The sequence below is a fragment of the Bufo bufo genome, chromosome 4 (genome assembly GCF_905171765.1).
Source record: "Bufo bufo chromosome 4, aBufBuf1.1, whole genome shotgun sequence".
NCBI classification, from domain to species: Eukaryota; Metazoa; Chordata; class Amphibia; order Anura; family Bufonidae; genus Bufo; species Bufo bufo.
Genome location: NC_053392.1, coordinates 512,048,140 through 512,073,278, shown reverse-complemented (window position 1 = coordinate 512,073,278; position 25,139 = coordinate 512,048,140). Strand labels below are relative to the sequence as shown.

Sequence of the window (25,139 nt, the reverse complement as noted above, 5' to 3'; positions counted from 1 at the left end):
AGGGACTTTTATTTTTTTTTTAGTTACTCTTTTATTGTCCACTTTAGTCTCTGCTGACTTTTTGCCATTAGACAGTATAAACTTAGATGAGGCAGGCCCCAGATGCCCCAGGTTTATCACAGTTGCGCACGCGAAGCAATAGATTTGGCAGGCTTTCTAGACGTTAGACCCTTTTCCTTATGGCACCTCAAGACTGGCGAACTTTACACCATTATTTTGGTGTAAACGGGCACACCATTAATAACCCTGTCCTTTTTGACTCAACAGACTCGCATCCCCTTTGTCTAGACACTTCTGAAATCTGTGTCTGCAGGGAGCAAAAAAGTATCTAAAACAGATTAAAAAAATGTTGCATATTGCATGTACACCAGTTTTTTGGGACGTTTTACACCAGAATTCTGCCACATTTGGAATAGTAAATTAGTTTTTGGGACATTTTACACCTGAATTCTGCCACATTTGGAATAGTAAATTAGTTTTTGGGACGTTTTACACCAGAATTCTGCCACATTTGGAATAGTAAGTTAGTTTTTGGAATAGCAAAAAATTGCCCCTTTGTTGTTCTAAAACTGAACTTGGGAGAAGTGAGTTGAATAAATTCTGTATGCCAGGTATGTCAGTAATACATAAAAAAGTATGTGTGTGTATATGTATATGTATGTATGTATATATATATATATATATATATATATATATATATATATACACTGTATATCAATTTTTTTTTAAAAAAATTTCTTTTGGTCCGCGATGAAACAACTTTGATAGAAGCTTGCACAAAAGCTACAGATTTTTCAGGTGGCTGTTCCACTTGATCTTCTTTCTCCACCTCCTCAGACTCTGAACCGGCCAATATTAATCATTTCTCCCCAGTATATAAATCAGCCGGCAGCAAATGTTAGCGTATGTTCCTTTAAAGGAAATCAACATAGAGCAGACCCGTAGGTAAAAGTATTCAGTATACTTTATTATACTCACAGAGTTTTCCTCTTTCAACCACGCATATACAATTAAAAAAAAGCTGCCCGACATGGGTTTCGCTTTTGCTTCATCTGGGGTGTCTCAGTAGTTGTTGTGCAAGCTTCTATCAAAGTTGTTTCAGCGCGGCCCAAAAAAAAAAATAAATTATATATATATATATATATATATATATATATATATATATATATACGGTATATACTTTTTACATGTTTTATAGGAAGTCAGGACCTACCTTCCTTTTTGGGACTGCAGCTAAAGATCTAGCACAAGAGAATAACACCATTTCCTTTATTTTAAAGTATGTCAGTAATACATGGCTCCGACCGCCAAATACATATTTGTCAGAACCACCAATATATTTGCTAATTTATTTATTGGTGAACTCTATCATTACCTATCAGCCCCTTTCCAAATATTGGGAGACTGAGGGGATATTCCAGTCTGTGACCATATTAGAGGTACTCACAAGCAGGATGCTGAGGAGGTTTGCAAGCTGTTTGTGGTCTTAAGTATTTTCTCTTTCTAGGCTGAGTGTTGGTGCGTCGGCACAATGCACATGATCATTATGTGGAGGGAAGTAGATGGAACCTCCAAAGAGTTAATTACATGGGGGACTGTCGACCGCTGAGAGGACTGATCTAATCACTGCTGCCTCCATGTACATCTGTTCACTATGAGGTCATTCTGCATGCTAATGATTTGCAAAAGGAAGAGTAGGGATGCGCTTTATACTAATGGATGTAAACTGTTTTACTTCTTACCTGTTACTCCAGGCGCAGATATAACAGGTTTTATCACCTCCTATTGCTGAATGCGATATTGTACATTTTATGCATCGGCATTATGTTTATAGGAACCTCGGGAGGGAATCGCTTCCCTTTTTATTTTTACTCTATTTCCAATTTCGTTATGCACCTTTTTTATGAACACATCTTCCAGATTCACATATTCATTTCTGTCTGCCGCCAAGTCTGTCACTTGTGACAGATAAATGTGCCCTATAGTTCACACAAGCACATATCCGATGCCATATAGACAGTTTATATCATAGCCCAAGGCATCTCGCCCTCAGTCAGATGATTCCACTAATTGACTCAATTAGGTATATACTTGTCACTTTTCAATACATGTTAGATAAAACACATTCTTGGCTCTGGTATGGGACATTAGCATAGTTGACTATTTTTTATTTCCCATGTCAAGGGGGTTAGTTAAGTGTTGAAGCCTTAATTAATATGTTGTTCCATATGAATTTTTATGTAATTAGATAGCTGAATTATGTTTTTATTAGATGTCTTAATTATAGTGCCAACCATTGTTATTAATCAGTAGGTCCTCTTATGAAATTCACTATTGCAATGTATTGTGCAAGGAAGGCTAGGAGAAAATTCTAAATATGTCCCACCTTTATTAGCTCTATTTTCGCCACTAATTTTATTACATTTTACTTAAGGTAAACCAATTTAATCGGCAGAAAAACATGGATAGATTGGTTTTGAGAAGATCTAGTCAAACTTGTCAATTTATGAAATGTGAGCCCGGTGGCATCGGACCCAGTTTGGGCCTCCATAGGCTTATGGATGCTAAAGTGCTCCATAGACATTCATTCAGAAACTCACCAACATGTCTACACAATCCGAAATAGACTTGCCTATTTTGTCACACATGGGGCAGCTTTCACACCCAGCCTCTAATAATGATGAGAACTCTACCTAACTGTATTCGCTGTAGTAAATGCCTTCTACACCAATCCCTTCAGGTATGAAATGAGAACCTTTTGGTAAAGAGTTGGACAAAGAACAGTTTTGAGGCCTAGTCTCAAGCCAAAAGAGCTCCAGACTGACCACTAAATTCCAGAAAATCTTCATGGAAAAAAATGACATAGAATATAACTATAGATAGAGAGGACAGAAGGTGACCAATATGTTGCTGTGGAGTAAAGGTGCCCATACACATTAGAGTAAAGTGATGAAAGTGGACAAATGTAACCATAACGATTGTTCATCAGATGAAGTTTAAATTTAAGGAACATGATCTTTTTGGAAAGAAGTTGGAGTTTTTGAAACTTTTCATCTAATAGTTGGACAAAAGATCTTTTGTTCTTGAAAGATCCACAAATGATGTTGAACATGTATGTCCAGTTTGTAGGACTGCAGTGCCCATTGTGAGCTAAAATTTGCATTGCTGCATCTACTGTACAAAATGATCGTTTGCCAGATGATCAGTCATTTAATGGTTGTTCAACCTACTCCTTTCTAATGTGTATGGGAGTTCTTTCAAACTATCAGTGCCACCTATCATCAGACATTGCATTGTATAGTTTACTGTAGAAATTCCTTGACAAAATCCGGTTTTTCACCTTTCAGTAGACTACACTCACTCTTTTTATTCTAGTCCACATGGACCCAATGTGACGCACTTGTATTGAAGAAGGCATTTAATGCAGACATCTGATTCAATCAGCTGTATCTGTCATTGAAGACTTTCCTATGTATTGATAACTATTTGATTCTTGTTTAGCTCCAATATCGAACTCTCCAAATAGTCCCCCATTGCTGAGTAATTGATCCTCCACATGTATGACTATCCCTAGCTTAACCGTTTAGAGAACAGCAGTTGTGCATCTACAATGCTGTCCTGGGCGGAGAGGAGCCCTGCTTAACAGCTGTCATAGCTTGAGGGTGGGCTGGCGTCTGGAGCTGAGGGCAGAGAGGGAGGGGAGGATGCTGGAGATTAATTATATATCATCATTCTTTCACTTCCAGCATGTCCGTGCATTTATTTTATAGTGATAATTGCTTTGTTCTTTATAGTATGCGTCCAGTTGTATCATTCAGCACAAAATGGGCCCAAAAATGTATATAAATATATATATTCTATATAGATAGATATGTATGTGTTTGTGTGTGTATACACATATATAACAACTTTACAGATACATTTGTTACAATAATCACATTCACATGGTGCATTTTTTGATCCGCTTTCTCCATAATCAAGTAAGAATTGAATATGTCCTAGTAAAACAATTCATCTGCTCATCTCTCCAGCCGTCAGCAATATGACTTCTGCTACCCCCAGTCCCAGTGGATCTCTTGTTCAGTGTCAGTTCCCCTTCGCTCTATTGTTACTCCATCCAGCCCCCCTCCCTCTTGCCCTCATTCATTTCTGACCTATTGTGTCCTTTTCCCTTCTAGATATCTTCTCCCCTTCTGTGCCTACATCTGTTCCCCCCCTCCTCACCTTTTCTCTTTGTCCACCCCAAACATTCCCTTCTCCAAACCTTTCAGGCTGCTTCTTTTTTCTCATCCATCAAAGGAGGTGCAGGCCCTCCTACAACAGGACACTTTTTGTCTCCAGAAAACTCAGTTCTCTGCTTTCTGAATAGTGTACTATCGGTATGCTGAATCCCAGCCATGCTTTGCTCACAGACATGAGCATCTTGTTCACTTGACTGTTTGGTGGTGCTGTCATTCCTTACAGTATTGTTTGCAGTTTTGATATGAATGTGTAATAAAACCTGATTTAGCTAGTCCTGGCCTATACAGTGGTAAGACATTACATTAACACAGCCTCCCGAGCACTGGATGCACCTTACTTTTCAATTATTTTCCAGATATTTTAAGACCCAAGTGTTGCCTCCAAGAATGATTTTACAGTAAAATTCTTAGTCTGAAAGTCTTAATATTTTTGGAACTCACTGACTATTGTATTGCAGTTTACTACACTACTGATTATGCATTACTCCACTGATGCTACTGGGTTCATTTCTAGTATTATTCTGAAGGTTCTGGTGTGGACGCCGCCATTGTTGTTTTTCAAACCACCATCAGAAATGTCTTCAGTCTGTGGCTAGGCCTCTATTAATTTTACACACTTGAAAAGTGCTCTGGGATGGGAAGTGAACATTGTTCTTCTGGTCCAGCCATGGATTCACAGTTGGATTGAGCCATGGATTGAAGTACTTTTTTAGCCATTCCTCTTTGGGTTTATGGTTCAGAATAAGTTGTACCCACAGCTTCATGCTTCTTAAGCTTTGAAGGGCTTGTCCAGCTGTCAAACATTTCTAGGCAAGCCCCCACCCCCCGTCTGCACTGGACCTATGGAGGGAAGCACACTTACCTGCTATCTGGATCACATGCCACCACTGTGGCCATTTGTGTCACAGGCTTCATTGGAATTCCGGAAGTTGACAAGTGGGGACCGGAGCACAATGGACTGAGGGTTCAGGAGCCAAGCAGCTGGTGGGGCTGCCCAAAAGTGTTTTAAAGCTGCACAGCCAATGGGGGGGGATAGCTATGGGCATCCATTCAACTTTTACAGACTTTCTGACTTGGACTTTCAGGGTCAATGCACATACCGTAGTATGGATGTGCTGCAGATTTTTCATGCAGATCTGCACTAAAATCCACAATTGTAGATTTGATACTTCGAGGAGAATTTATTCCAGTTGGGGAAAAAAAAGTTGTAAATTTCGGGGCAATTCATTTTTGTGCAAAGAATTTTGTAACATTCTGGGATTTTACATAGCTCTCAGCACTTTGGAGAAATGGATGTGTGATAACTTATGTTATTTAGGTGCATACCACATTGATTAAAAAAAAAAGTATAGTCTTACTTCAGTTTTTGTATGCCTCTGTAACAGCTGTTGAATGATGCACTGTTTGATAGATTTGGCACCAGACACCTGATAAACTGACTTAAAAAATTTCTCTCATGATAAATTCACCATGTTTTCTGCAACAAAATCGTACCTTTCCTTTAGAACGACAGTTTGGTGCAGATTTTCCGCTATGCTTTATATCTGTATAGTGTACATTTACCCTTAGTGGTCATTAAATAATAGTCATAAAATAATGTAGTGTTGAAAATGATGTTCCCTAATAAGTAGATAAAGAAACTGGCTCACTGAGACCGATTTACTAATGTCATAGACTGTCTAGACCTGCACCAGATTTATCACAGAGGGGCAGGCCAGATGATAAATGTGGTGCAGGGATAGACACTTTTTTGTTATTTTTTTGTTTTTGTTGTGCGTGTGTGTGCACGTGCGCAGTTGGCATTTTGTATCTGCTGACTTAGGCCTCTTGCAGACGAGCGTGAGCGGATTAGGTCTCGGATGCGTTCAGTGAAAAATGCGCGATTTCGCAAGCAAGTTCATTCAGTTTTGTCTGCGAGCGTGTTCAGTTGTTCTGTTTTTATTGTGTGGGTGCAATGCGATTTAATGCATTTTGCACGCGCGTGATAAAAAACGGAATGTTTTTAAAAAAACATCTCAGTGAAAAACGCATCGCATCCGCTCTTGCTTGCGGATGCGATTTTCACGCAGCCCCATTCACTTCTATGGGGCCAGCGTTGCGTAAAAATCACAGAATATAGAACATGCTGCGATTTTTCACGCAGCGCACAAGTGATGCATGAAAACCAACGCTCATGCACACAGACCCATTAAAATGAATGGGTCCGGATTCCATGTAGGCGCAATGCGTTCGCATCACGCATTGCTCCCGCGCGGAATACTCGCTCGTGTGAAAGGCGCCTTAGGTTAGTTTCACTCCAGCACTTGATAGCTCCGGCAGGCTGTTCTGTATTTGTCTGGCCGATTCTCAGCATATTTGTCGAGTTGCGGCCGGATCTAGTTAATGGGACCAGCAGGCAGTGCTGGACATAGAGAGATCCGGCAGGGGAACAGATCTCAAGCACTGGTGTGAAGCTAGCCTGACATTTTCACAGTCATGATTTATACTAGTCTGTAGGATGTATAATTTCCTATCCCAGAGAGCACAACACCTGCCTTTGCAGTAGAATAACCTGTCATCGGGGCCCGCTGTGCATGACAACTGGTGCACCTACCACTGTTTTCTCCTGCTCAGGAGTGTGTGATAAAGTGCAATATGAAATAAACATCCCCAGCAGAATGTGACTAGTACAGAACATTGGTCATCCCTGTGGGTTTGCTTGTAATTATGAAGGATTATGGTATTGCGTTCTAGGATGTAAACTAATCCTTTTGACTTGAAAGGAGTGATCTTTTTTTTCCCCCCTGTGCTATACTGCTTAATGAAAAAAGAATAACAGCCAGAAGCCATCTCCTGTATATCACAATGCACCCCTCCACGCCCATCTCCAATGCCATCTAAATGCGTGTATTGTATGTAGGAAATGCACAACGCCTCCCTCTTTACCTCTGACGTGAAAACAGACTGAAAGTTCTGCTCTAGGTGGAGCCAAAAAGAATATTCTTGGTCTTTGGGTCCATTATTTGTAGCTATCAACAACATTTGGGACATATAAGCCTCATCCTGGGACTGTCCCGATATTCCCACAAATCGCCCACTTTTTGGTAAATTTGCACGCACTACTTTTCTATTTCGTTCGGCCCACCTATTTCCGGGGGCTGATGGCAACAGAGGTCTCTCATGGTCTAATATTGTTATTAGTAGTTATTGAGCAGGGATGAGCGAACCCGAACTTCACCAGGTTCGGTGTTCAGGAAAACGGAATATAACGGAATTCGTTCTGTTTTGATCCGTCACAATAGAAGTCTATGGCCAAACATAACAGATCCATCTGCAGGATGGAAAACAAGGTCCTGCTTAACGGAAACCAGGCAGATTTATTATGCTTGGCCATAGACCTCTATTGTGACAAATTCTTCTTATTATTTTATTATTACGGTATTATTTATTATTAAAGCGCCATTCATTCCATAGCGCTGTACATGAGAAGAGGTACACATACATAATACAGACAATTGCACTAAGCATGAACAAGACGAGTTATAAACTGGTACAGAAGGAGAGAGGGCCCTGCCCGTGAGGGCTTACAATCCACATGGTATGGGAGAAGGACACAGTAGGTGCGGGTGAATGCAAACGGAATGCGTTTTAAAGGCTTCCGTTTTGCATTCAGTCTACGAATTCCATTGTATTCGGTTTTCCCAACGAACCCGGTGAAGTTTGGGTTCTCACATCCCTATTATTGGGCTATTGATGATTTGCAGAGCCTGTGTAAAAAATAACAAATCAGGTAAGTGCACCCCAAACGCAGGGCTATAGGCTGCTTTCACATGAGCTATATGAACGGTGTCCGGGTCTGCTCAGTGAGAAACTGAAGGTTTTGCATGCAAGATGAATCAGTTTTGTCTTTGATTGCATTCAGTGTTTCCGTTATTTCTTTTAGGCCGAATGCACACGGCCGTGTTCCGCGGCCGTGAGCGGTCCGTGGTATGCCGGCCTGGATTCCTGCTGACAGCAGGAGTGCACGGCGTAATTGGTTGCTATGACGCCGCTGCACTACAGTAATACACCCGTATGATTTATACGAGTGTATTACTGTAGTGCAGCGGCGGCATGAAGCGCACGGCGTCCTAGCAACCAATATCAGCAGGAATCCAGGCCGGCATACCACGGACAACTCACGGCCGCGGAACATGCCCGTGTGCATTCAGCCTTAGGATTGCATCCGTTTGACATCAGTTTTTCACACACATGAAGAAAAACTGAAGCATAACACTCAACGTCTACTAGCAACCAAGTTAAAAACACCAAATAAAGAGAAAAAGCATGGATCACGAATCCTCTTCCTATGCATTGATCTATAATGGGCTTCTCAGCACAACATTAGTGAAAAACGCATTGCATCCGGATGCCTTCCGTTTTTCGCACGTACCCATTCATTTCTATGGAGTCAGAGCTGCGTGAAAAGCAGACAATATAGAACATGTTGCAATTTTTCCTGAACGCAGTAAAAAACTGTGCTCATGTGCACAGACCCATTAAAATGAATGGGTCAGGATTCTGTCCAGATGTTGTCCGTTCTGAAAACGGAACACATCCAGACGGAAAACTCACTGATTTCAAATTAGCCCCTTAGGATAAAATGCTGTAATATTCGGAAAGTTTTACAGTCTGACTCTGTATTTTTTGGGGCAGAGAAACACTTGGTCATTGGCAGAATCCAACCTTTCAGATGCTTTGCAGGATAAGCGGCATTTAGCTTCCTTGCTTCCTTCAGTCGAGCAGTTGCTGGTGAATTTACATCAATTGTGTGTCCTATGTTGGTACAGGTGGCATGGTGCCCTACATTCGGAGTGCCCCAGCAATACAACCCTTTAGCCAAGATGTGTCATATAGTTATAACTAAATATCGGCTACTAACCCTATGCCTGTGACTCAAGATATCAGGGGCCAGAGACCTGATGCCTTAGGGCTCGTGCACACGGCCATGAGCCACAAAACACGAATCCTGGCCATGGTCACTCATGCCACCGTTTTTTTTTTTTTGCTTTTTTTTTTAACTTCTGTAAAAATGTCCTATTGTCCTGAAAATGGACAAGAACAGGACATGTTCTATCTTTTTTGCGGGGCCGTAGAATGGGCATACAGATGCATGTTTTGCAGCCCCACTGAAATGAATGGGTCCGCAGCCAATCCCCAAAAAACTCTGATCGAATGCGGACCAAACATACGGCCGTGTGCATGAGCCCTTAATGATTTATTCCTACGGGTCAGTGATTTACATCAGCTCGAGGACCTGTACTGTGTGTTATACCTCTTCCCACTCGATTCGCACCCCAGCATATAACCCTATGGCTCATGCTCCCCATGTCGCTTGTGTGTCGTACTTACTCCTGTTGTTGTTTTTTTTTTTTTTTTTTCTCTCTGTTGTTTCCTTTCTTTTAGATTAGAAAATGTCTTAACGGTTATGAATAAGGTAAGACTTGTACAAATAGTGGGTGCACCGGTAACCTTGGCTTGTTTCACTCTGGCTTTTCTCTTTTGCTAATCTGCTCCTATTATGTGGCTTGTAATAGGGGGCGTGAAAGACCCCCGCCACCCCAAAAGAAAAAAAAAATTATCCCTTTCAATCAAAAGAAAACAAATTCCCAGAGAAGCTTCTCTGAAACAAGTGTTATTGGGAATGAACACCTGACTGTAGTGGCACCGACAATAACTCTGCACCATTAGTAATTCCCCCTGCCCCTGCATGTCTGAGCTTCAACGGAAAGGCACATTCTTTTTCCTTTTCTCCTGCTTCTGTTTGCTTGGGGCGGAATCTGACACCAGCACCTGCCATACTGGAACATGTCTTTGTTGCTTTGCACTTTTGTTTGAATTGCTGCAGGGGCGCCAACGGGAGTTAAAATCCATTTACTTTTTCTTTTGCCTCTCGCTCTCGTTGCCTCTGTAAGCTTAAGAAGCATAGAATAGGATCTGGAGATACACAGATAAGAATCGGCACGTGCTGTGCTACTATAGCCCTTTGAGTTAGCTAAACTTAATAAGTACCTTTCTTTTCTTTTTTTCAGTTTTTTTTTTCCTGGGGGAGGGCAGATTGGGCTTCTGAATGGAACAGCTGGGAGAGGAAAGGCAGACAAAAGGAGAGGAATCATTGAGTGCTCTGAACCTAGAGATTGGAGGGAATGGTGTACAGAGCAGGGAGCAGGCTGGCCACACGCCAGGTGTGACCTTTGCAGGCTCGTTGGCTCTGCTTGTTTGTCTGGGCAATTTACAATTCAGCAGTAGGACTGAAAGATAGTGACAGCGGTACTTGTTGTGTATAATGAAGGACGCAGAGGAAGCCTGGTCTAAGGCATAATGATCAGAACTAAAGCTGGAACCTCCAGGGAAGGGGAGGGTGGACGCTAAATTATTCCTTGGAATGCTACGAAACAAAAGTGCATACTAAATCTCCCCTCTTATGAGGAGTGATGCATAAAATTGTGTTCCTCGCTGGAAATTAAGCCATGGCGGAATACAAAGATGGAGTGCCATCTAACTGTAAGATGCCGTGCATTCTAACAGTATAATCCATAACCTCTACCCTACTGATATCTCCTAAAAATACATCATTACCATGTGGGTACTGTTCACGACAAGAACGGGTGCTGCCACACGTTCAGCGTTTTTGAAAGCCAAAATCAGGAGTGGATCATAAAAGGAGAGAAAATTATTAAAAATTTTGGCTTCAAAAAACGGCATCCGAAAACCTGACCGTGTGGCCATACCCAAACTCGCCATGAAAATTAGTAGACATCGTAAGCTTGGTTTCCAAAAGCAGCGAGCAGCAGCAGCATTTGGCTCTGCTCCTTGCCTGCGGGATTAGAAGTCATTTTTTGTGAAAAGCCTTTTCTAACATTAGCTAGTTCAGCTTCTACACCACAGATAGTAATATATTAGGAGTGGATCATAAAAGGAGGGGAAGTATTGAGGTCAAATACAACCTCTCCTTTAAAAAAAAACAAAAAACATCCTTGGCTTCAAAAATTGCATTAAAAAACCTGCGTTTGTAGCCGTGCCCTAAGGTTACTTTTACAGAGGCCTTTACCATTGCAGATTGACAATATAACACGTCAGTCGGCTAGCGTTTCCTTTCATGTTACAGTTGTCAGGAGGAGTGTGAATGAACAATTCGTGTGATTGTTCGTTCCCCCCCCCCCCACCTCTCATACAGTTGCGTTAGTGCCGGCAGCACGTCCTCTATTTATAGCAGGGGATGTGCTGCCAAAAAATGATCATTTTTATGCCTGCATAAGGCTAGGTCTACACGACGACATTTGTTGCGCGACATTTTGTTGCACCAATGTCGCGTGTCATTTTTTATAATGGCAGTCTATGGTGTCACACTGCAACATGCTGTGACAGTCGCAGAAAATCCATTCGAGATGGTTTTTTCTGCGACTGTCGTGTCGCAGTCGCAGCATGTCGCATGTTGCAGTGCAACACCATAGACTGCCATTATAAAAATTGTCGCGCGACATGTCGTCGTGTAGACCTAGCCTAAGGCCACGTGTACATGGTGCATATTTTCTGCGTGGATTTTTGTGCAGAAAATCAGCAGTTTAATACAGTACCAACTAAGTAGATGAGATTTTGAAAATCAGTGTAGAAATTTCCTGTGCATAAATTGACCTGCAGTGCGGATTTTGAAATCTGCAGCTTGTGGACAGTTTGTGCTCTTGCAATGCAAATTGTAAAGTGCTGATTTTGGTGCATGTTCGGCACCGTAAGATCCACGCGAAAAATCCTTAAACTACACTGCCATGTGCATGAACCCAGAAGCATTTTAGCATTTAGCATTCGATCACTGGCCAGTGATCGGCTATGAATGATCATTTTGCCAATCATCGGTCCTTGTAAAAGGCTCTTAGGAAAAGTGGGGAAAAAAAATAAAGAAATTCTAGAGTACGTTCCTCCCGTGTGTTCAAATTAGAAATTTCACAAGCACTGGCTTTTTGGGAATTTGCACTTTTTTTTCTCACCTGCACATTTATTCATTGCTATTTCCACTCTGCTATCTTCATTTATTTATTTTTTGGGGATTTTCAGTGTTGGTGATATTTGCTTTGTAATATCTACAATATGTCATGCATCCCAGTATTCTGTGGCTGAAAAGAAATTGTAATTAATTGTCGGTTTTGATTCCATATACGGTAAATACCTTAGCAATGTACACGTTACTTTACCGCACTCATTCCATTATATATATATTAGATAAATTTAATTAAACAGTTATATAATTATTTTTATAAGAAATATTTGTTACATTTTATTGAACAGTTAATTATTTTTATATTAAATCTTATAGAACAGATAATTATTTTTTCTCTCTCCGAAGTTCCTTGCTATTCGCTTGGGTTTCTTTGCACTGATGATTAATATTTCTTTTAGTGCCTCCTTGCAGTCGCTGTTAGAGCACCCTGTCTGGGACAAAGCGGGTTAATTGGTTTACAGCTTGGTGTGGAAACAGACCTTCAAAGTTTCATTACAAGAAAAAGGCCAAGTAATTAGAGTTCGTGCCAGGCAGCTTGCAAGTGGAATTACAATATTTGTATGAAAGGCTTTATCTTCTGTGGTTATTACTTGCTCGGTGTGCAGCTGCTGTCTCTCTATCAATCAAGATGCTTCAGAAGAAGCTTCAAGGTTGATTGCATAGTTAAGGATTTGCCAGAAGAAACTTTTGACTGATGGAATGTGCAGAGTTTTTGGGCTAATGGAATGTAGTGAGCGCCTGTAAGCGCCTAGGTGTGGCCCGCCTGTACACAAGCCGACCTGTTTGGACTGCACCGTTCTTTATATGCACAGGAGCAGTATTGTTGAAGAGCTTGCGTGAATACTGCTTCAGCTTGCCCAATTGGCTGAATTTGTATTAATTTGACCATCTGCCATTCTGTTTAGCTGCAGGAACATATGATACAAAAAGCCGCTCCCTCCCCCTATCCCCATGCCCCGAGGGAACAAAAAAAAAAAAAAGGATAAAGAATTTTCATTCTTCACCCCGGACTAACAAGCATCTGCATTTTTTCACAGAGCAGTTTTCTTTAAATATGAGTGAATTTGATTTTTGTCTTCCCCTCTCCTCTTTTTTTTTCCTCTCCCTAATCATCTCTGTTTTTAATCAGATTATCTTTTTTTTTTCTTACTTTATTACAGAAGACATTAGTCATGCTGCATTTCAATACAATTTGTCGAGCCCCTTTCAGCTCAGAACATGGGAAGTGTCACACTATCAAGCACATGCAGATCTGCACGTGTCTTTTTAAAAAAAAAATTTACTGACATGATTAGGCTTTTTAATGTTTTTATTAGAATATACAGTCACCATCTTTAATTTCGCGTAATCATGGGGAAACTAGCAGATTAGTATGTAAGCACATGCTGGCCAGGGAGTGTATGAAAGGGGTTCTCCAATGTGGACAATCCCCTGTCAGGGGTCCCTTGACAAGAAGCAGATCACAGGTTGTTTCGCTGCTAACAGGCCCCATGCACGCAACCTATCTGTTTTACGGTCTGCAAATTACGGATGCGATCCATGCGCCAGAATTTTTTTAATTTTTTTTTTTTTGCACACTCATTTATTTCAGTATGACATATGAATGCGCAAAGCACGCGGGTGATCTTTGTGTTTTCCGCATCATATGTCAGTTCCACAAAAGAAAAACAGAGCATGACTTATACTTGTCCTCAAAATGGGTCCGCAAAAAACGCAGATGCAACGCGGACAGCATCCATATTTAGTGGATCAGTGAATTGCGGACCACACGAACGGATACTGTTGTGTGCATGGGGAACTCAGCAGCATGTGATCAGTTCCCCTGCAGCGCCACCAGAGGGGAAATGGAGCATTACACCATTTACATTAAAGTAAATGTGCTGCCTGTGAAATGCATGGATGTACCCATCCTCCGGAACAAAAAATGCTTTTTGTAGCTGCTTTGACTTTAGTTTCTCTGATTGATGAGTCTTGAATAGGGCATCCTCCTCCATAACCTTAATATTCTCCAATAGGGTATTTGAAAATAGACTTCTTAAAGTCTACATTTTTTCTCTCATACCCTTGGTGGGCCTTCAAAATTTTTCCAGATGACTGAATGGGATACAATCCACCTACGAGAATCACAGAAGAGGTGGAAACCTATGTTCATACTTTGACACCAGAAGTATGCTTACCACTGCAGAGAACCAAACCGAGCAGTTAGTAGCATGTGCCCGATGATGATGCCTGGCCTTCACCTACTGGTATAGACACTCTGATGCCTACTGTTCATTCTCATATTCTACCAGTATAATGGGCATACATTTTTGGATAAAAATCTTTGGGGGAATTTATCATCTTTTTTTCAACTTTTTAAACACCTCTGTGGCAAAATGTTTCCGCAAGTAAAGTTTCTATGCCGCCCTCGGCACTTTCCAAAAAGAGAAAGGGAGGAAGTGGGCCCGGCATATTTATCTTTTTTGTAACGCCAGTTTACTGGTGTGAATAAAGACAGAAATCTATGACCGCTGGCTCATGGCCTGCTGAAAGATGTGCCAAATCTCTAAGGAGGCCTGTGGCATAAAATTTGCCACATCCTCCGAATGAGCTAAGAAAACGCTGGTCTTGATAATTGTCCCCCTTATGCCTAGAAAGCCAAGGAAAATGAAGAACAGCTAATCATTCGCGGTAGGTACTGACTTACATATCATTTTTGAATTCCTGACTGAAGGTTCAATTTCATTGTCAAAATAGATTATTTTTATTTTTTTGCTATTCTCTCACCACAACAGGACATTAGAATTACAGCACAAAATAAGCCCTAATGAGGTGATCAAAGGATCAATCAAATTCTGTTTTAAAAATGTTGGTTCTTATGTAACCTCTGGAGCTTTATACCAAAGTGTTCTGCCATGTTAGCCATTGGTAGAACCATTGACAATTGGGTATAATTAACATTTGATTATCCAAAGGCAAGTTGAGTTTTAGACTGCATAGATGTATTCTTTGGAAGAATGGTATAATTGCACCCAGCTAAATCCCCTCACAATGATCTACTGACCTCTCTTAGTGGTGAACAGAAGGGAAAGGAGGTGGTTGAATAGGGACTGTATAAATAGTTTGCTGTTTAGAGCTTTGTTTCACAGCGTGGATGTGGGTGGCAGGTAATGACCTTAAGTATTCCATATTGGCTGGAATTTGTGTCATTTTATTGGCCTTTGCAAGATTATGGAAGACCAGCATAAAGCTAAACTGCCCACACAAAGTACGATGAATGAGTTGATAACCAATAGAAGGAACGTATCATAGGATAAACAATGGTGGCCACTAGCCCTAGACACTGGTACGTGAACATTGCACATTGGTTACAAAGATTTGTCTGATTTACAAAACCCACTTTCTGATACTCTACTTGGGAATTTAAAGTTATTAGAGAGAGTTGCTTTAGGGAACGCATCTATAAAAAGGACAGGCCATACAGCAAATAAAAAAAGTGTCTGTTATGCCTCATTCACGCGTCACTGATTCCCGGACAGCAAACGTACCCATTTATTTTATTGTGTGTATTCACACATCTGTGTTTTAACACAGTCCGTCGGTCTGTGGTTTTAACACGGATGCATGCTCTATTTTGTCAGTGTTCATGAATCCATCAAGCCCATTATAGTCTATGGGTCCGTGAAAAACACCATTAGGAGGAAGAAGTGTTCCTGATAATTGCCCTATGTCTGCAGATCACCTGATGCTTGTTCATCAGTTGAAGGCATTGTTGATGTAGACCACAAAATCATCATCTCTGGGCAGCAGATCATCCGTAAACAGCTATCTGCTGCTCTTCATACAGCAGAAGTGTTTGCGTCATGTACAGTAAATGCCACTCGCATTGTTGGGAGCAAATTGTTAGTTTCCAATTATTGCCTGCACAGTTGACCTTTAAATACGCCGCCGGCAAACAAGGATTTTTAAGCATGCTGAAAGATTCCAATTGCCCAATGATTAAGGGTTTGCTTGTTTAACGGGGAATCGGCGTCGGTATTAAGCCTCATGCCGACGTCCGTGGAACACGGTCCGTGAGATACCGGACTGGCATTGCAGGAGCGCACGGCGTCATTGGTTGATATGATGCTGTGCGCTTCGTGTGCGGCGGCGGCCAAAGCGCACGGCGTCATAGCAACCAATGACGCCGTGCGCTCCTGCAATGCCAGTCCGGTATCTCACGGACCGTGTTCCACGGACGTCGGCATGAGGCTTTACACTGCCAGGCGATTGCTAATAAATGTTACTGCAAATGCTGGTTAACGATAAACTGGCCAGTCTAATACCGCCTTAAGAGCCAAGAGTTTAGTACCGAGACCCTGAGCACTTGCCATGCTTGGAACTGTCCACTCGCCAGATACTTTGCATATGAGATCTGACTTCCTTTTCTCTGTGATTGAACCACCGACGATGGACACAAAGGTATGCTAGTTCTCTGCTAGAACTATTTAAGGCCCTGATCGTATCCATTTTGCAGTCCACAAATCGCAGATCCACAGAATACGGATGCGGTCTGTGTTGCATCCATATATTTTGTGAACCCTTAAACTTAATTAGGTCCTCGGTCCACATTTTGCAGACAAGTATAGGACATGTTCTATATATTTTTCAAAAACGGACATACAGATGTGGAAAGCACACTGAACACGGGTCCACAAATAAAATGCGGACAGCATACGGATCCGCAAAATGGATATGGTCGTTTGCATGGGGCCTAAGTTCACAGTTTTTCCCACTATTCAGCACTGAAATTACTTTGAGGCCGAATATTGCTGACCAATTCCTTTAAAAAATCTGTAGTAAGCCCTAAATCCCTGAAAATCACATCCACGTGTATTTTAATCTAAATTGTTGCAGCCGTTCGGTGATAAAAGCACTAAACATCAGCAACCGATTCATCTGAAAGAGGCGTTACACGTTTGTGTAATTGACATAGTGATGTCATCACACAGGAGTTCTATCACAGGGATGATGCACACAGTGATGTCACAATAGAGAGTGAAAACAAGTAACTCCTTGCACTGAAATCTTAAAGACAGTGATGTCACAGGATAAAGATAATGACCAAATTAAAGGAATAGTGATGTCACAATTCAGTGTATATAGTAAAGATAGAAGTAGTAACAAATGGTAATGTCACAGCACAGTATCAATAGTTACAGCATATCACAATATGATGCACAAAGTGGATGACAGCACAGTGTCACAGTACGTGGATAATAAGCACAGGGAAGGGATTTTGCACATAGTAGTGTCACAGAACAGGGATAATGAATATCGTAATGCCACCGCTAATGGCTCCACATTGTCACAGCATAGGACTAATACAAATAGCATCATTCATAATACAATGACAATGCACACAGTGATGTCACAGTCAAGAGATAATATGCACTGCCATGATGCTTATTAGGCTCCTCAGGCACTAGGGCTCAGGAGCACACTCTATAGTTATGCCTCTGATGACATGCCTGTGTGGTAATACCCCAGGGCCTCATTCATTGTGTTTTTCTGTAAGACGGGCACTCTGTTGAGGAATACGGTGCAGGTTAACACCAGATTGCTGCCATTGTTTTCCAGCACTTTTCTAATCAGACAAGTGAATAACTAGGTTATAAGCTGTGCTCACTTTTTCTGATGCATTACAAAACGTGGCCCAGGAGTTGTATAACTATGGTGGCCATTCCAAACACTGTATTTGTCAAGAAATCCAGGATCTCTGGAAGTGCAAGTTACAAGTGAAATTTTATAGCAAATGCTGCTTCAAAAGCTTGATTTCCATGTTATGCTGGCCAGGGGTGTAGCTGGAAGTGGGGAGGCAGGCTGGGCACTTACTCAGGGTGCAGTTAGGTAGAGATGTAAGGTTATAATATATTATAATAATAATAATACTTGCTTTAAGATCTCAGTGCAAGGAGTTAATTGTTTTTACTCTGTATTGTGACATCACTGTGTGCATCATCCCTGTGGTAGAACTCCTGTGTGATGACATCAATTTTCAAATGTGTAACGCCTCTTTCAGATTAATCTGTTAAGGACAAGGCTGTTTGGATTCAGCCTTCTTCTTACTTCTCCTTCTTGATATCCCTTGAAAAACATTTATCACCTACCCATAAGATACAGTGCATTCAGAACGGTTTCATTTCCACTTTTTGTTTACATTTTGTTAGGTTGGCCTTGTGCTAAAATAAAAAAATTAAAGTTTTCCCCCCAATCGATCTGCACTCAATAACCCATAATGAGAAAGTGAAAACAGAATTATCGAAATGTTTGCAAATTTATTACAAAGGAAAAACCTTTGGTGAATTCAGTTGATTTGGACAGAGCAAAAATAAAGCGAGGAGGAAAGAACTGCCTGTAGAGCTCAGAGACAGGATCATGTGAAGACACAGATCTGGAGAAGGGGACAACTCTACAATGCCATCTTCTGACATGTTTAAAGTAGAGAGCCCCTTTAAGATTAAAGGGCATTTTTAGAATTTATATTACAGCTGCAACACTGTGGGGTTACTAAACTTAGGGGGCCTCCCAACTCACCCACAGTCATTCATGAAATCCATTCTGCTCTATCCTTTGTTCCTATTGTCTACATAAAGAAAAATGAAATGTGCATGCTTAGGTGACTACGGCAGTATAGTTTATTCCGACTTTCTGTCCTGTTTTCTGTGCGGATTTTACTGCGTATCCGCTCCAAAATCCGCATGTGCTACTTGCGGATTTGCCCCAGATCTTATCCTTTGCATTGCAGAGGGTGAAATCTACAATGAAAATCCACACAAACAGTTGACATGCGGAAGATTTCAAAATCCACGCCGTAGGTCAATGTCGGAAAATTTCCTCACCGCGCAGATCACGTTTTGAAAATCCCATCTACTTAGTTTCATACGCACCATTGCATGTGGCCTCATGTTAGTGAGATATCTGTTGGACAACCGAGCGCTCAGTGGACAGCCACCTCGTTTTTACAGCCGCTTTAGATCGGACTAGGGACGTGTTCCATTCAGTGCAAAGCATCTGATGTTGCGGCCTTAAAGGGGTTCTCTCACTTTAGCAAATGGCATTTATTATGAAGAAGAAGTTAATACAAGCCACTTACTAATTGTCCATATTGCTTCCTTTGCTGGCTTCATTCATTTTTCCATCACCTTATGCACTGCTCGTTTCAATAGTTACGACCACCCTGCAATCCATCAGTGGTGGTTGTGCCTGCATTTTTGAAAAAAAGCGCTGTCTTCTCTGGTGGCCGGGACCGTGGAACCGCACATTGGCCAGTGCTTTTTCCTATGGTGTGCAAGCACAGCCACCGCTGCTGGATTACAGGGTGGTCATAACCATGGAAACGAGCAGTGTATAATGTGATGGAAATATAAATCAGGCCAGAAGAGGAAGCAATATGGACAATAACAATACATTAGTAAATGCCTTGTATTAACTCCCTCTACAGGATAAATGCTATTTGCTGAAGTGAGACAATCCCTTTAATACAGACTCTAAAATCTGCCCTTTGTCAAACCGGCCTTCAGCCTCCATAAATCACAGCCGTACTCTAAATCTCCAGTCTACTATATTATTAATAAGGTAATTACACTGCACATCCAGCATTTTAGGATTTGCGCGTCTCTTTAGTATTCTCCAGTGCTGCATTTCCACTGGCATCCACTTCATTATCATTTCCCTCCATGTGTTGGACGGGGTTAGCGGGGAGTTTTTTTGCATGTGCACTTGTTTGCGGCACGGTCTCATGATTTAAAGATGATGCATAAAGAGAGTAAGTGATGAAATTAAATTCCCTCTTACCGTGCTGCCCAGAGAGACTGTGCGCCAACTGCAAGCAACAACAGTCCTCGATTGCAACAGACATTTCTGAATTCCTCGGTGCACGGTTATAATTGTACTGGGAAAGATTTCTTACACACAGGCTTTAATTTTATTCATTTTCTGTTATGTTTAATAGCGGCTGCCTCATCTGCTCCTATTCAGACAAGCTATTTTGTCATGACCTTCAGTCATCTTCCTCTTCAGGGAATAATTGCATTGTAAGACAATGTTTAAAATATCAGCGCGTGAGCTCACGTAAGCCACTGTCTCAACCTGGGATTTGCAGGATGTCATCCTCCTACTGATTTTGTTTTACGCTTTATTTGGGTACCGGAGCCGAAGTAAACAAAGCTGAATCTTGCTCGCCCATCATAACAGCCTGCACTATACTAGTGACCAACACATTTCAATACCTTTAATTCCCCAATGTTATTGATAGCTGCTTCCCTCATTTACTACATTTTTTGTTTCCAGAAGCAGCACTACCCTTATCCATGGGCTGTGTCTGATATTGCAGCTCATGCTCTTTCAAGTGCATTGGAAACAGAAACAATGTCAAACAGCGCCCGAAGGAGAGTGACGCTGTTTCCAGAGAAAAAAATTAGAATATTTTTTTTCCAATCCTGGACAACCCATATAAGAGTTGAGGGCTTGTCCAAGTTCCAATTTTTTTGGGGGGGGGGCAAACTGCATTATAATATAATAATGATTTTAAAAAAATTAACTCACCTTCCAGTGCCCCACGATCAAGAGCAGCCACTCCTTCATGCTGTAGTCATGATATAACGTTTTGGCTGTAGCGGTGAGACAGTCAATCACTGGATTCAGCAGTCTTGTAACGTACTGTTAAATCAGTGATTGGCTGCAGTGGTATAGCGGATGTCATCTTTGCAACCAAAATGTTTCTTCATGGCCACAGGCCGGGAAAGAGGACAGAGTGGCAGCGCTGGATCGGAGGTGAATTTAAGAATAATACCATTATATGAAGTCATGTTTTGTTGATGTGCTTCTTTTATTGGATGACATGTGTGATCCCTATATAGGTGTCCTATGTGGTGACAACTATTTACAGTGTAGGATGTTATATAGTTATTGGTACATATATTGGGTCTCCTATATATAAATTAGTGCAGACACTAATTTCCAATTTTTATTTTAAAGCGGGTTTGAAAATCAGATCTGATTTGTTGCTATGGGCAACATCTCCAGTTCTTGTCCACACTCGTTTTAATACATGAGGCCTATTGTTCACCCATGCATGGACGTGTCTATTGCCCACCATTAATGAACATCATATTTCTGATAGACAAAAGTTGATAATTTGGGGTCTCCTTATGGGACACTTCATGGTCAGGTTATTCTCAAGGGTGCCTTCTAACAAGTACCGTATTTTTCGCCCTATAAGATGCACCTGCCCATAAGAGGCACCTAGGTTTTAGAGGAGGAAAATAAGAAAAACTAAATATTTTTCATCAGACCTCGGATCAGACACCTAATCAAAACCCCAATGTTAATCAGACCTCATAACAGACTACAATGTTAAGTCCCCCAATCAGACCTGAGATCAGACCTCCATATTAATAAGTCCCCCAATCAGACCTCAGATCAGACCTCCGTGTTAATAATTCTCCCAATCAGAACTCAGATCAGACCTCCATATTAATAAGTCCCCCAATCAGACCTTAGATCAGAGCCAAATGTGAATGATCCCCATTTAGACCTCTGTTCAGACCCCCATGCTCAAAAAAAATAAAAATAACTTGCCCTTTCTGCTCCGGAATCCGCCGATTCTCCTGGCATCCAGTTTCTTCTCATTGTTCTTGCCACGCACTGTGCTGTGGCCTAAAGCCGAGTGGCCGAGGAAGACCAGGAAGCGATGAGTACAGAGCCCACACAGGGAGTGCTGCATTTACCTAATCCCAGTCCTCCTGTACTATAGAGTGCTTCCATAATGGAAGCCCTCATTAGTGTTCGCCCCATAAGACACACTGACATTTTCCCCCCACTTTTGGGGTGGGGGAGAAGATGTGTCTTATAGGGCGAAAAATATGGTAGCTATTGTCCAAAGTGGAGATCCCCCTTTAAGAATATTAGCATCTGTTGCTTCCTTATTGAGAAGGAACATACCTTTTGGTAACACAGGTCGGAGTGGGGGAAACAAAATGAAACATCTGCCACTAAACTTATATCTTCAGGCTCATGGTATGTAAAAAGCAGAGCCAAGGATTTCTGTCGGCGGGAGGTAATGTTATGTAGAGAACCTCTGAAAGAATGTTTATCAGTGAAGAGCCCAGCAGGTGATCCAGCACTGAATACCACCAGTCATCCTGAGGAAATACTATCAGATTACCCATTTTTGTGTAAACCTGTTGAATCAGACATTTTTCTGTTGGGACCTGCTCATCCTTCTGATGAAAATCTTGTCACAGCAGTGTAAATATTCTTGCCTCTTTTCTCTTTTCTTAGGTCTCCCTTCAAGTACCAGTTCTGATCTGTCAGTGAGCACAGGACCAGAACCGCCAGAGCCCTCCTCTCCAACACTAACACGCGCCACCAGAACTAAAGTTTCGGGAAAGCTTCGACGCTCTGCCAGTGCTGTCAGCAAATCTTCCAATTGAAAGCACTTTTTTATACTGAACTCTAGTGAAGAGCTGTTTTTAATCTAAAAAGAAAAAAATCTATATAAATCTGACTTTGCACCTGTGACTATAACTTTTTAAAGGACTAGCTGTGCAATGTTGTAATGTGTGTCTAACGGGGCAGGACCCCCCCTGGGCAGGTTGTTAGTAAACCATCCATTAGGCGCTGAGGTATGATGCAACTCTGTAGCATTGATGGAGGCAAAAGGATTATCTGGCAAAGTGGAATGATGCAACAGCTCCAAAGGACAAGGGACCTCATACCCAGGAAGCACAGCAACACTTCTCGTAAGGCATTTTAGGTATTAAGGATGTGATTGCCTCACGTTGTTCTGGCTGTAACACTTTCACTGCTGGGAAGTGGAACAGGGGGCACACTCAACAATGGTTGCGGTGTCTTAAGAAGCCACGTATAGTTCAACTTTTCTTAACCCAGGTTCCTTTCAGAATAGGCTGAAGCGTGGATCTGTCGGCCTTAAATATGTGAATTTTTTCCCAATGGTGTGCATAAATGAAGGAAGAAAAAAAAAATTATATTTTCAATTATCTGCAGAGATCTAAGCCCAGAGTTCTATAGCTTGGTAGATTGTAGGAATTTTAAGGGAGATGTCCACGTTGAAACCATCTTCTGACATCGGGAGCCGTAGGTGGATGAGCTTCTGATACCCAACAATTCGGGGATCAAGGCAAAGAGGTCTTAAGCCCCTTTAGAACCAGTTGAAAATTTTCGGCCCAGGTTTTGAACATTGATTATAGGCATCTCAGAAGATACTTTCAAGGTGGATTTCTCTTTTGAGTGCATTACATGGCATCTACTATAGGAGATCTCAGATATGCTTCATTCTCTCTTTTTGTTTCCACTGTTCTCTCGTTTTTTTTTTTTTTTTGTTTTTTTTTTGCATGGTTTCCACGCCTATTTATACAATTCTGTTTTAAGTGTTTTAGTCGAGACCCACATTCCCCAAATGAAGAAAAAAAAAAACTTGTTCATTTACCGTTTTGCTGAAGGTTCATGTTTAATTGAGCGTATTGTCGTCGTGGCCTTGGATGTCGTTTTCACATCTGTAATGGATACTGCTTACTTTTTCGTGTGACCTTCTGCCTTTATGGTCTTCTGGATTAGCTGCTTAGGAAGTTGTTCAATGTGATTTATTTCTGTTCAGTTCCATTAGTTATATGAAGTAGAGATGTCTTTCAATGCAGCTGGATGCATATTCGGGCACTTGTGTTTTTTGTGTGTGTCTATGGGATTTTTGCACTAATTTAAGTGATTTTTTCTCTGTACTCTATTCAGGTTTGTACCAATTAGTTTGATGTAAATAGGGGCTGTTGATTACACTGAAATGTTGCTTTGTGGACTTTTAAGTGAAGAGCAGAAGCGTTCTTTCCACTTGCAGACTGAAACGGCAAAGCATTAAGCAGTGTGAATCTCCTGAGGCTAAATCAACAGATGTCTTCACAGCGAGCTAACCCGCTACTGTGTAAATCCATGCCTTGCAGACGCCTCTTCTACAGAGCCACCATCTCTTGCTCATCTCCAGCAGGTCAACTGCAAATTAGTAGTAATTGTGTCATTTGCATATTGGAGATACTGTAGCCGCTGTGTGTTTGTGTTATTGTGTAGCCGGACGTTGCTCTTGATTAGCACCTAGTGAAAAAAAGGACAGATTTGGTCTGGCAGGAAACTTGACATTATTGTTATAAGCATTGTAAGGGGTTAAAAAAAAAAACATGGGAGTTTATCAAGGGACTTGTGACTATTTTAGTTGAAAAAAATAGTCCCCTTTTTGTCCGGCCGTGCCACAATATTACGTTTTTTGACGGTTGGGATGGATGGATGGGGGCGTGCAAATTTACTAAATTGTACATGCTGCCATGCACACAGACTGCCTCAGATCAGCCTAATTTATGACGAGGCGCACGCCTCATCATAAATTAGGCTAATCCTCCAGCAACACAAAGGGAAAGAAAGACCCGCGACACTGGTCTTCGTAAATGTTCCCCATGGTTTCTTGCTGAAAAAGTGACCTACCTGTCCACAGGTTGTGTGTTGTATTGCTGCTCTGCTCCATTGAGGTCAATAGGGATGTGCTGTAATACCACACACAACCTGTGGACAGTTGTGGCACTGTTTTTGGGAGAAAGCAGCTATGTTTTTCCAATCCTGTGCGACACTTTTAAAGGGGTTGGCCACTTTCTGGTTACTGTTGATCAGTGTGTTTGTAAGATGATTGTAGGACACTTACTAATATAGCCTTTGTTGAATTTCTGCACCATTTTCTATATTTTATAAAGTATCCCCCCCCCCCCTGTGCTGTCCACACATAGGTCCTGTTCATAAGATGGCCACTGATGGAGGGTCATGTGACCAGGCAAATCACCTCCATGTGATATCTCTTCTGTTCAAAC

General features: G+C 41.5%; 1 protein-coding gene across 2 annotated transcripts in view; it reads left to right on the top strand.

Moving 5' to 3' along the window:
• The window catches only part of RALGAPA2 (Ral GTPase activating protein catalytic subunit alpha 2), a 344,341-nt gene extending 319,810 nt beyond the window's left edge, over nucleotides 1-24,531 (top strand). Inside the window, exons 39-40 of one of the 2 annotated variants that reach the window (XM_040429695.1) lie at nucleotides 9,666-9,696; nucleotides 22,558-22,694. In XM_040429695.1, the coding sequence (XP_040285629.1) occupies nucleotides 9,666-9,670 (5 nt within the window). In that variant the 3' untranslated portion in view covers nucleotides 9,671-9,696; nucleotides 22,558-22,694. Of the gene's footprint in view, nucleotides 1-9,665; nucleotides 9,697-22,557 lie in introns of both variants that reach the window. The other variant, XM_040429694.1, reaches the window with a different exon arrangement.
• Nucleotides 24,532-25,139: the final 608 nt, after the last annotated feature.